General features: G+C 39.6%; 1 protein-coding gene across 4 annotated transcripts in view; it reads left to right on the top strand.

Annotated features, from left to right (window-relative positions):
* Positions 1-4,029: 4,029 nt before the first annotated feature.
* The window catches only part of hipk2 (homeodomain interacting protein kinase 2), a 70,401-nt gene continuing 60,853 nt past the window's right edge, over positions 4,030-13,577 (top strand). For all 4 annotated transcript variants that reach the window (XM_088298329.1, XM_088298328.1, XM_088298327.1 and 1 more), the window contains exon 1: positions 4,030-4,393. In XM_088298329.1, the coding sequence (XP_088154455.1) occupies positions 4,375-4,393 (19 nt within the window). In that variant the 5' untranslated portion in view covers positions 4,030-4,374. The remainder of the gene's footprint in view (positions 4,394-13,577) is intronic.

The raw sequence follows: 13,577 nt of genomic DNA, 5'->3' as shown, positions 1-13,577 counted from the left end.
GAATCAACATCCCTGAAGAAGCACAGAGTGACACAGAACAGGATCCAGACAAAAAACATTTGGGAGGGAAATACACCGAGCTTGTGAAAGAAGAAATAGGAAGGAAAGTGAGTGGCTACTGAGCAATTTTCTTTGCATAAAAATTGTGCCGTAATCACTCATTGAGAAATCCAAACGCAGACCATTGCTCAATTTAATCCAAAAAGCAAGACGAGACTGGGCTGAACGAACACCAGAACTATTTCAGTGCAACAAGCAGGTTAAAGTTTAGTGTAAAGTGTGAAGGGTATTGACTGCTAAAACTGATCATTTCTGAGGCGCAAGTGCACGTATGTAAACAACAACTTTGAAACCCAATTCAATTGAATTTGGGGCGTTGTGTTAAATGTACGTAAATGAAAACAAAATTCAATGTTTTACAAATTATTTTCAATCTACATTCAACGGAATACACTATGAAGATATTTAAATTTCTTTTTCATTAAACGTTCAGTCATTTTGAATTTGATGCCTTCAATGAGTTCCATAAATTTAGAACAGGGACATGTTTACCACTGAGTTACATTACTTTTCATGTTAAGAATACTCAATTAGCGTTTGAGAAATTAGGCCACTAATTGTTGATGATTTGTACGTTATTTGTTTCCTATCCTGGCTTGATGAACAATCACAGTTGCTCAATTGTGCTGGGTGTCCAATGTCGTATTTTGCGTTTCCCACAACCCCTGTAAAAAATATGGAATCAACAAATTTCAGGGGATGTTCATTCAGTTGTTTAGATTTGTATTTTAAAAAAAAAAACAGCAACAAAAAAAAAAGCAAAACTGTAGCTGTAACTGCAACACACCATTCTTTCAACAATTTTAATTATTTAAGGGCTCATTACAACTTCAATCTAACCAGTAACACGGTTGTTTTGGCCAAAACATGACTTGTTTTACTCAGCCTCAGAGTATGAACAGGAACTCGCCGAATAAAATGTCAGTTTTCATTTTCTCAATCCTGTCTGTCCTCCCTTAACACAACCAGGATCATTTGCTTGTTAGTACAAGTTACCAACTATTTAAGAAGCGGCAATAATAAACCTTCCGACTTGTTCTATTTGCTGCGTATGTTCGGGAATGAGCAGAGGTTGAAGATTGTTTCAATTCCCTTTTTAGATTAAGCATCTGACCAATGCGTTTTCCGTGACGGTGCTTCCGACGTATAAAGGGCGTGCATGAACACAGACGAGCTCAGTTGGTATGTCTGCCAGAAACGGAGGCAATGTCTTCTCACCACCACACTCAAACGCAACAAAACTTCCAATGTATTGTTGAAAATCCAATAAAGATTGCCGATCATAAATCAGCAAAGACTCAGTCGGAATAGCACCAAGCACTGTAAAAAGAAAATAAAGCTGAAGGAGCAGGAGCATTGCCACACACACACTCGTGCAACATACGGCATCTTCAAACAACTATGACATGTATGAAGTTGTGTAATAATACAAGTATACCGTATTAATAAATAACTACAAAGTATGAACATTGCTTTTCCTCTCTGTCACAGAACTCTGGCATGTTCATTGTTTGTCATTGCATACACCCCCACACACACACCCACACACACACACATATATATATATATATATATATATATATATATATATATATATATATATATATATAAATATATATATATATATATATATATATAAATATATATATATATATATATATATATATATATATATATATATATATATATATATATATATATATATATATATCCCTCCTGGTCGATCCGAGCAGCCCTAGTCCCACACGACCAATTAGTAAATCAAGGTTCCACTGTACCTCAAAACCTTTAATATAATAGGATAAAATTAATGAGATGTCCAAGTACGATCCAAATTTAGTCTCATTTTACCTATAGTATTTAATGTGGTGGCATATGGGAGTTAGGATTTAATTTAAAGTCATAATTATCATGATGAACTCCAGGCGATAGATTGATGGATTAACCCAATGGAATTGTCAGGGGCCATCTGGCTGTCTGACCATCTTTTGTCAACCTTTCCTAATCTGTCATTCATGGAAGTAAACCTTGTAATGGAACATCAGAAATGCTCTCATTAAAATATCTGTTTGATCAATCATCATATTGAGAAAGGCTACCTTTTAAGTTCCTTAAAAATTATTTTGCAAACGTTGATAGTATTAGAGCCGCTTTAGCAAGTCCAATGCATAATAAGTCTCAGCGCTGAAAAGTAATAAGATGAATTTTCTCCTTCTCTGGATCTGCCGAAAAAAAACCCACAGTAAAATAAAGCGTGAGTAAGATATTAAAAGTCAAAGGGTGACAGCACACAGCTGTAATCATTTTTTGTATGATTGCTGCACATTATCAAGAATACCAGTGATTGACGCCTGCTCACACTCTGCTCCGCAGCACTTTTGAAAAATTACGTTAGTTGTTTGTTCTCTGTTGCTCAGTAGGTGTGAGGTCCACACGCGTAAAAATATCAGTCTTCTGATTTTGCAAATAATGAAAATATTTGAACGTAATGTCATCTGTAAAGTTAACAGAAATGTTACTTTATTAATCCCGATGGAACTTTTTACACATTACCTAGGAATATACTTTATGATCATTATAGCACAGTTAAAATTCATGACACTGTATCTACATGTATCTGAATAGATTACCAAATTCTGACCACATAGATGACACAAAAAATGTGAGTCTACCGAGAAGGTCCAGCACCAATTAACAGATGACAATTCGGTTAATTAGTTAGTGTTTTGATGCTAAATAAATGTACTGTAGGTCAGCACAAACCCTGGGTTCTCATAGAGCTAATCTGATGCCTATCCAATAGTTTACATCACCATGTAGATGGCCAGTGGTCAACAATATATGACGTGTGGCCAGGTTGTGTCACGTGCTTTACAGGAAATTATTGCACTCATTCAAAAAAAGAGACGCAAATAGCTAAACTATACACTGATGTAGGATTAGAGTTTCAGACTGAATTTGATCTGCACTAATTCATCACTCTCTTATGTCCACCCACAAGTCTCAGTCCACGTGTTTAATTTAGAGATTGGTGTGCATAATGCTGGGAGTGCAATTTAGTGTTGCTGCTAAATGACAGATTAATCACACTGCTGTGAGCCCATGTAATCCGATTCCATTCAAATTCATCATGGGCAAATCTCATGTCGTCATAGAATAGGCTTTAGTTTTAGGCAGTGTAAAGCAGACGTGAGCAAACACATACAGCATCATCCAACCAAAAAGTACAGCATGTAAAATTAGAAATAGCAAAATAAAAAAAAAAAGATTCATTAAGAGACCACAACATAAGGTACACCTGCTAATCTTTAGATTCAATTTATGTTTTGTCGCTTTCAAAATATTATTCACTTTTCATTGTTGTTTGATGATTTATTTTAAATGCACTAATTTACAAGCACATTTAATTAAGATTGCGGTTATTTATCATTGTGGCAAAAATGAAGTTTCTAATATTTTTCTTCTCATGGCTCAAAAGGGCAAGCGATATATTTGAAACACCAGTCAGTGAATAAATATTTATAAATAAAAGATAAAAGTGTATCCTTCTGAACCCCTACAAAAATGAATATATAGTTTAAGTTATACCTCTCTGAACATATCAATCAAAACTGAAATGTAACATTCTATTTAATGTGTGTGTGTGTGTTTTTTTTTTAATCAATGGAGAATAAATATCCTGGAGCGACTATTCCACTTGCTTTGTCATATGTCAGTTTTAGATAAATACAATGTTAAATAGAAATAAAGCCGTTTTACAAAGAATGGACAACTCTTTCATTGATTCTCATATTGTGCAGGTCTGAGATATTTATTCATTCATTTACCCTTATTATTATTATTTGAATGAGAACCAGTTCTGGTTTGTAATGTTGACCGATTGGTTTTCCTTGCGTCGCCCCCTCCCCTCCCTTCCCTCTCTCCATCGACTAGCTCGACGATCGACTTGCTCCCTCGCTCGCAAAGCAAACTCGCTGCGCTCAGTCAGTCCTCTGCAACTTTTGCAGACTCCTCACTCTACAGACATGTCGCACAATAGCTGAAAGTCAACCTGTCATCGTGGCTCGTCCTGGGAGCCTGCAGAGAGCAACCCACGCAAGTGGGCTCATCTGGATCGCGGTCGGAACCGCCGCTTGAAAGAAGCCCCGTACTGGATGGGAATTAGGAGGCTTTTCGTCACTCATGAACCGGGCCAGTAATGCAGGAGACGGACGCGGTGCTCTCATCTCTCGTTCAAGATGGCAGATTTTTATTGAGTTTTGAGCGGACGCCTCTATTTATTGTTTGCCATGAATAACAGAAACCCTTGCACCGATGGCCCCTGTATACGAAGGTAAGTCACGCCGTTCCCATTGAAATGGTGCGGCGGGTGCTTTGCACCCTCACGTCTGTCTTGTATTTCTGTCAAATCATTCAACAAACACGCTGTGTTTACTTTTGCATTTATTTAAAACACTCGGCTGTTATGTTCTCGCTACTTGGTACTCTCTTGCACACATTTGAAAGACGATTTGCCTTGTCAGACTATTCTGCATGTTTTTGCACAGAAGAGTCATTATTTGTGCAAACACCTGCAAAAGATCCAACATGCTCCTCGAATGAAATTTAAAAAAGGCACACACAACATTCGCTGACATTCCAAGCTCTTCTCTTTGTTGCATTTCCTATTTATGTTCAGTTGAACCGCAATGGATCTACTGTCTTGATGTTTGTATTGATTCCACTGTTTAAAAAAAAAAACATCAATTCGCTACGTCTGCAGCAATGTGCCCGAGACTAATCCAATTGGATGCTGCCCCTAATTCTCATCCGCATATTGCAATTTTAAAATTCTCTAACACTGGGACGAGTGTTGTAATTCTTGTACAGTGAACTCGACAGCCTCGATACAATCGCGCTGAAATGTGTTGTAAATGGAAACCAATGCAATCGGTCCGTTCCAATTCCCCGTGCGAGCCGCAACTGAGGATGCTCGTAGTGAAACCGCAGGCTGATTATAATTTCAAAACGTAGTAATGCTTCACTCACGATCAGTATAGCAGCTAGTAGCCTGCATCCTGTAGATGCCAATTGGATGTAAAAAAAAAAAAAAGACAAGGCTCTCTCACTTCTTACTGTGCGTGTGTGTGTTTTTAGTGTGTGTGTTTGACGAAGTGGAGCACGCCTGCATTTTTGCCGGAGCCTTATGCAAATGAGAATGCGTCTCAAAGCAAATAATGACCCCTGATGTCTCTAATATTTGTTTAGCCTCATGTTCAATATTTTCCTTTAGTTACTCTATAGTCCCTCTGCTGGCTTCCAAGGGAACCTCTGTGTTTTTATTACCATTCACAAGGAGCGCAGTTGAAAAGTAGGAGGGATCTTGATGAAACTGAATTGTGGTGGCCACAAATTGTTAAGCATCTACTGTGTCCTTTATTGAAAGATTCAGTTGTATTTATCACTCAGCGTGATGAAGCTTTGAGGCCCTGGTGCTGTGACATAAAAAGGAAAGTTGGATTTGAGACTCCCATGCAAACGGTAATTAGTGTAAATTACATTCCCGGCTTTTCCCTTCGCCTCTGAGAGGGGGAGAAAGGGAGGAAAAAGAGACACCGGGGGAATTAATTACCTTGCCTGTTCCCCCTCAAAGTTGGAGAGGTTGTTATGTGCAGTCGACATGGAAATGACCACCAGTCTCCTTTGGAAACTACGTTTTTGGGGGCCTTCAAATCGAGCAAGGGCAGATGATCATTACTCTCTCTTGGCTACAGGTTGGCAACAGGGCACCAATTAGCCTAAATCTGCATGATTAACTATTCCCCTCATAGTTTAATTTGTCAGTTATCAGCAAATGTCTTTTTGGCAAACAACATTTTTTTCATGGGAGGCTTGTACAAGCGCAAGAGAAGTAGTTTTAGTTAAGAGGATAATGCAAAATTTACGCAAGCTGTTACATGAAACTTTGAAAGAGGTGCAAGGCATTATAAAAATGCTCAACAACTGGTTCAGAAACAGGCAATATAGAAATTCTGATTACCTCTGCAAAGCGGAAACACGAGATGCGCTCTTTGTTTGGTTTGTAATTTGGCAAGATCATTGATGAAAGTTAGCTTCGGGTCACAGAAGACTCTCAATTGTCCAGAGATGTAAATATAAGAGTGAGTGGTTGTTATTGTGTGCCTTGTGATTGATTGGTGACCAATCCCAGGCGGATCCCATTTCTCACCAAATAAGCTGGGATAGGCACCAGATGAGCGGGATGACGTCTCGGCTGGCTCTCCCCAATGTTTTATAATCTTCATTATGAAACAATCAGGAGCTAAAATGGAATGTAGACACACCTCAACATATTTTTTTGACTTATGTTAATGAGTACTGTATTTTCTTTTTCTGTTTGAGTTAAAAGTTAAGCATTCCGTTCCCTGACAAAATGAACGGTCAATTCATTTGACTCAATCCTGTGTCACTTGTAAACATATGCACAGAAGATCTAACACAAATGCGACACGTCCCAATTTTGTTGGAGAAATGTATTTGGTCTTTCTGCTGTTTGAATTATAATTGAAACATTTCTTTCGCCCCAGAATAACATAAATGGTACAAATCATTCTGTTACGTCATCATACATTAACCATGAAGTGGCCTACTAACACATACAAACAAAAAAGGATGCTTCACATTTCTTTTTTGCCTTTTGCGTTACACTTGAATCATTCCTGTCAACTTGAGGTTAAAAACGACCATTCGTTTTGCGTCATATTCCAGTAATCAGGAAGTGTCCGGCTAACACACAGTTGGACAAACACAAGAACTGTAGATGATGGTATTAACGGTTCCTGTTGCTTCACCCTTAACCCAAGTGTGTTTGTCTTTAGTCCAAACAGAGGCCATGTTTGGAGTTTCAAGTGCATACATGCATGTACACGGTATAAGCTTGTGTATATGCCGTCACCTGCTTGCTTAGTAGACATGTCCTCATAGGTCAAGCAGTGTTCCAGTGAGGTTTGAATCCGTTCATAAGCAGACAGATGGGCAAAGTGTGACTCACACCCTGCTGTGGACGAAGGTGGCAATTGGCACTGAAATTGGCAGGGGCAGGTTGATATTTGATTAATCCACCCACACCAACCGCTGATGTGACTTTTTACCTTGTGTGATTTATACAAAGGGGGAAAGTTGGCGCAGGGAATGTACCATGCCCTGATTTGGAAGGAAGTTTCTCCTCATAGGACAGAGCGACTTTCCCAGAAATGACTCCCAGCTCCACCGCTCTCCTTCCTCCGCTCGCCCTTGTTTGGAGCTGCTTGATTGATCTCTTCCTCATAGGCCGCGACCCAGGATTACAGTCCAAGGTTGTGCCTTTTTAAAACTTGATTAGAATTGCAGGAAGAGCTCTCTGGGCTTTCACAGTCAACGGCCGGGCCACACCTTGTGGGGATGGATTCCCAATCTTTCAAGGGTGGTGTATTGAGTTCAGGCCTGAGGACAGAAGACAACTTAAATGTTGGCAAGAGATGCGGAGACGTGTAAATAACTTGCAGGGAAGAACAGTTCTTGCTCTGCTTATGTTTAGGTGGCCACGGAGCTATCTCATCTACAGGAAGTGGAAATGGCAGAAAATGTGAGCCTTTTTTGTAGTTTTAATATGTAGTACGATGTGATTTGTCGTTGTAGTTCGATTCTTCAGGGAAGACTATCTCTGTGGGAATTTTTTTTCCTGCGTATTCTGATGTTTCCACCAGCCCTGTTTGTGTTCATCACAAAGATGCCTGATCAGATCTAATATTTTTCCACCGGTCCTGTTTCAACAGAAATGGCCTTGCTCAAACTGTTTCTGCAGTTTTGAAAAATGCTAACATTGCTAAGAAGCATGTCCCAAAACTTTTGAACAAACAGTGTACATGTTTTCAGATTCTCCTTTGGTCTGCTTGATGCCGGGTCACAAGGTGGCATGCTCAGAAATGGTTATAAAAATGAATAAATCGTTGAAGTGAATGAAATCAAATCCTAAGTCGCTAAACCTTACGTGCTAAATAATTGCAATATCTGAGCCCCCTCAAAATTATTCTCAGGTGGACTTTTGAGGGTTTTGGAAACAGGTTGGGTTGGACCTGACGGACGACATCATCCTGCCGCATGAAGCCCAGTCTTGGATTTGAACAGTTGCTTTTTCAAAAGGGTCAACATACTGTTTTTTACCTTCAGTACTTCACCCAATAATCATCTAAGTCTGCTTTACATTGGCTTGAAATACTTTTGTTTCTCATACTCTCCGCAGTCACTTGAGTCTCCTATTTTAGTGCTCCTGACACATTTTTCAGACCTTTGGAAAAGTCTAAAAGCATGGCTGTCTCTACCACATCAGTTGCTGACAGTTAATTTAGATCAAAGTGGAAGAGTGAGTCTTTTGAAGTCCCCTTTTCTCCTTTGGCACTGTTGTTGATGCTTGGTGTCACTTTGGAACAGCTGCTTCTGTCTCTGAGGAGAAGTAATAGCCCCCAGTAAGGAGGAAAGGTAAACTGGGCATTGCCTACAGTTGCTTCAATGAATGCATGCATGCTTATATTTTAACATTGCAAAGATATATGTATTTTAGTACAGTAGTAGTAGTTCATCTGCATAAACTAAAGATTTCTGTGATAACGATGCGTTTATTTAACAATTGTAGCTGCTGCTTGCAAAATTGCTAAAACAATTGAGGAAAATTGTATATTACTGTGACGTTGCATTTCATGAAACTGTGCAAGTGTACCGAATGATGTGGCCGGTGAATCTACAGTATATAGACGTGCCGAGAACAAAGCTTTGTGGACATAATAGTAACCGAAAACTCTTTTTTTTTTGCCCACTGGGTATAAGAAGATTATCCACTTTTACTTATATATCGTATACTTTGTATTGAAATGGATTCATTGCATTTAGGAAACCATTTTCTCCTTTTCTTATGCCATCCCCCTAAAAATGGACCCCTTTGTTGTTCGGGCATCATGATAAGAGAAGAAATATCTGATGAGTGCTGTTCTTTGTCGCTAAACATGATACTGCCGGTAACTGTTCACAGGTGTCATTTGGTACGATAGCAAGAGGTTCTGTACCTTCTGACACATCCTGTGCTTTGATGTGAGCCGCAGTTCAAACAAAGAGTTCACATGTTACCAAGTGAAAGTGAACGGATAAGCCCTTTTGTTGGGCCAATTAAGCAATAATTACACAGAGTCATTCCTTGGCAGAGATGTCAAACTCAATCGCACATACGGGCAAAACTCAAGGCACACTTTAGCTCATGGGCCAAATAAGATACAAATTTAGTGAGCGGGCGAAAATAACGTGTTAATGAAAAGAGAAAGATCACATTCAAAAATTCTAGTAAAACTCAAAATAAAATGTGTTGCTTTGGTGTATATCTCCTGTCAAAATGCAAAGAATTTAAACTAGGAACACGCAAAAAGACTTAGAAGCCATGTTTATGAATAAAGGCATGAATATAAAAACTTGTTTTTATAATCCGATTCATGAATTACGCTACAAATTAATTAGACAGATGTATCGATTATCAAAATAAACCGTCAGTTGCAACCCAATAAAGCATAAAAGTCCTTTTTTTCCACTGCATGTATTTAAGCATAATGCAAGCTTTAATTAGTCCACATTGCATGCTCAGTTTGCCAATCCCCCCGTCAGCCACCAGTGAGCCTCTCAATTCTCACACACGCATGATGTTTACCTGATCCACCCCCTACACATATCTTTTATCTGTCCCTCCATCATGCTCTGTTTGTTGATAAGATGAGAGGCCATCGGCCAGCACACATGGCACCCATGTGACACTTTTGCAGAAGCCCAATTGCCAGATTGTACAGCACGTGTAGTGTGTGTGGGTGTGTGTGTGTGTGCGTGCGTGTGGTTCTTTGATAAGGTGGTCTGGCGACTGCAGTTTTTCTGCCCCTCTTAATCATGAGCCCCTCGACCCATTAACTTCCCGCCATCGTCAACCCCATGCTTTGTCGACTTGCTTTGTTCCATCACTAATCCCCCATACCAAAACCATCAAATTGTATTTTGGTACGTATTGTCTTAGTTCATAATCCCTTTGTTTTTCTTCGCCCCCCCCATCCCATTTTTCATCGGACGTGTCATTCTCTGAAAGAGATGTTCTGGCTTCATCGAGCTCTGCAACGTTCAGCCGTGTCCATTTGAGTGATGTGTCACATTATACAGCAAGGCAGAAAAAAACCCAACATCTTTTGAACCAACACCCTGAAGGATTGACACCATATGTAAAGATATTAGGTTATTATATTTTGTTTGATTGTGTGAATTTGTTGATTTTACTGTTACCTGAAGCAATTGAAACAAAACTGAGTCTGAAAAAGAACCTGACGTCAGCAATGACAAACTGAGCTACAACTGCTTCAGTCAGCTGTATTCTGCGCAAGAAAAGAGAATACATACACTGTAAAAAAAGTTACAGAACTAGTAGTCCATTGAATTATCCTCCAATTTAAAGGGGAAGTCAACTCAAAAATATTATTTTCAATATGTTATTTGCCTTCACTAGTCAAATCATGGCATTTATTGCATTTGCAGTCTCTGAGCTAAGCAGCAAAATCCACCTGTTTTTGTCATCTCAGGTGGCGGCCATTTTGTCACTTCTGTCGACTGAAAATGACATTAGAGTTGACCAATCACAGCTCACCTGTTTTCTGAAGCTGAGCCGTGATTGGTTGTTAGCTGAGCCCGAGCTACTCTGGTGTCATTTTCAGTGGCTGAACGTTACAATAGGTTGCACCTTGAGATGGCTAAAAACTTCACTAATATTCCAGAAACACAAAATTAATCAGAATGCCTTGTTTCTGCTGCATAGAACATATTATTGGTTGGCTTCTACTTAAAGGATATGAGCAAAAACAAACTCAGCAGATTGTTTCGGGCCAAACAACTTGCTTGCTTTGCTGCGCTAACTAACATTTTTGCCATTAATGTAAATAATTTACATTTTAAAGTTGTTCCACCTTAAATGACAACAAGTTGTGTTTTTTAGAGTGTAGAAAAATGAGTTGAGAACATAAAACGTTTGAGTGGAGAGATGGGGTCAAATAATGTAATAATTTAGTCAGCACAAAATAGTAAGATGAGGGAATGTAATTTGTTCAAAGACAGTTGGCTTGGCGTGTCTACACCGTGAGCCAAGCTTGCACTTCTGACTCGAGCTGCCCTCTATAAAGAAACTTGAAGGGAGGGCTGCAGCTTGCGGCCTTGTCACAGATGGCTGCAGGTACAGCTCCATGCTCGGCTAATAACCAAAGAACTTCAAAGCTCAGACGAGCATTCAGTCCCATTACTGCCTAAAGCCAGGAGGCCAAGCAGAAAGCGACAGACAGTACTCTGGTCTGTCAATTGTATCAGCAAGCTCCAAGTACAACTTTGCTCTTTGTCTCTCATAGCACAGACACACACAGAGCCAGTCACTTCTGTCTCATTCCGGTTCACGTTATTACCTTGCGCTGGGTTTTAAATTATTGTGAAGCTAAGCTGCATGATTTTGTTAAAAGCAACGATTGGTAAAAAAAGTGATTTAACAATTTTGCAAAGGAAGTTGGTAGCTGAAGTACGGATGAATGATCTTGCATAAAAATGAAAGCTCTGACTTTTTTCACCCCAAAAAACATCTGATTCAATATTTTTTTCCAATTAATTTATTTTCTTAAGAAAACAAGTAAAAATGACTGAAAACCCCAAACAACTTTTCGTTTTATTTTATCAAACACAAATTGGACTTTCACAAAGTGCAAAATAAAAAAAAAATGCCGTAAATAAAATACTTTTGGAAACAAATGAAACATAACACTTGGAGCTTTTTCTTTATCACCTTTAAAGTTTTACCATTTTAAAAGATAAGCAATCCTACTTGTATCACCTAATAGTATGAACACAAAACATGAGATTTAAAGTTGTCCCGAAGGAGATTTAAGATCATCATGACGTGTTAAATGTCATCATGATGTCTTTGAATCGCGTCATGACAAGACCCACAAAACTGCAATTTAATGAAACACGTGTGTACTTTCCAACTCATTAATCACAGTGGTATGTAGACTTGTGACTTCATGTTTGGCATCACAACCGACCTACCTGACCAGTTGACCCCATGCCGCCATGGGCGTCCTACTTCAGGACTCCCTTGTCAGCTATCGCAATGATGACTTTAAATCTCGTCTTGGCTTTTTTTCTTTCTCGCTGGGTGACACTAATACGCCGTCGTATAATGTAAGCTCACAACAAACAACAATTATGTTGTGGTACAGGACCTGAATGATGAGAACAGAGAAAATAGCCTCCACTATCGATCGTGATTGAAATAAAAAAAATACATGTATGTACATGTGCGTAATATGCCATAAACAAATGAGTATAATAGTAACGTTGAAATGTCCTTTTCGGCCACCAGTCAAAAGCAACACACACACGGGTGCAGTTTGTTCTCTGGAGCTCACCTCATGCCGACCAAGCGACGACAATAAACGCACTGGCGTCAATTGCTGACCGTGCCAGCAACCTGAATGTGCGAGTCTGCGCTTTCTGAGCAGAGCACGACCTTTTCCGAAGCATGTCACAACCGTTTGTGGAGCTAATCCAAGCATGGGCTACTGATAAGGATAAACCGTCAAGACTATCCATATTCCACACATGTGTCGTATCTTTGCACCCATGGTATGAGCAAGCTACAATACTTGCCTCAAAATTGCAAAGTGTACATTTCTCTCATAAAAATAATAATGCGCCGTAATAACCTTTATATTTTGGTAATTTCAAAGTGCCACAGAGTAAAATATGAAACATTAATAAGGCAACAGATGAAAATGTGGACTGCATTCTAAATGCAAACACATTTTCTTTCATTGCTTTAAACCAACACATGCGGATTCTAATAGCGATATTTCACCATTATAGCGGGCCTTGTACTCATTAAAAAAACCTTCTTATTGCCCCGGATTTACAAATATAGAGTAAATCTCATCTAATTGTAAAGATGGATTTTTTTGCAATTCATACAGCAAGTTGGAAGGCGGCTAAAGCTGTCCTGTTCCATCGCAATCAAATTTAATTTTTAGAAGACGTGCTCCAGTCAAACCAAGATGACACATTTCAGTGCGTGGCTGCAGATCATTTTTGGCGGAACTGTTGCTCCATATCAGCACCGCATTTGTGGATCTCAGTGAATCTGGTCAAGTCCACCAGAGTGCATTTTCTAGGAGCCATCTTTGCGGGATCGGATCACCCAAGATGCATGTTAATGGCGGGTCTGAACTGCGCCTTCGAGCCAGTCCTCACTTCAAAGCCGGAGGCCCATTGAGGCCAGCTCGACAGCCTTTTGAACTGACCCCTCCCCCACCCACCCCAGACGTTCAACCCCAGAGACAACGAGGCGGCGAGATGGGGAGTGACACAGGCTGAAAAGTACCCAGAAATAAAAAGACGGCAGTATTGGAGTAGGGTGAAGAGATGAACCCCTCTACTGGGGCCCATGGGCCTCA

This window comes from Idiotropiscis lumnitzeri, chromosome 6, assembly GCF_059441095.1.
Source record: "Idiotropiscis lumnitzeri isolate Australia: NSW breed Sydney's pygmy pipehorse chromosome 6, RoL_Ilum_1.0, whole genome shotgun sequence".
Taxonomy (NCBI): Eukaryota; Metazoa; Chordata; class Actinopteri; order Syngnathiformes; family Syngnathidae; genus Idiotropiscis; species Idiotropiscis lumnitzeri.
Note: the sequence above shows the minus strand (reverse complement) of the source record. Positions and strands in the feature narration are given on the sequence as shown.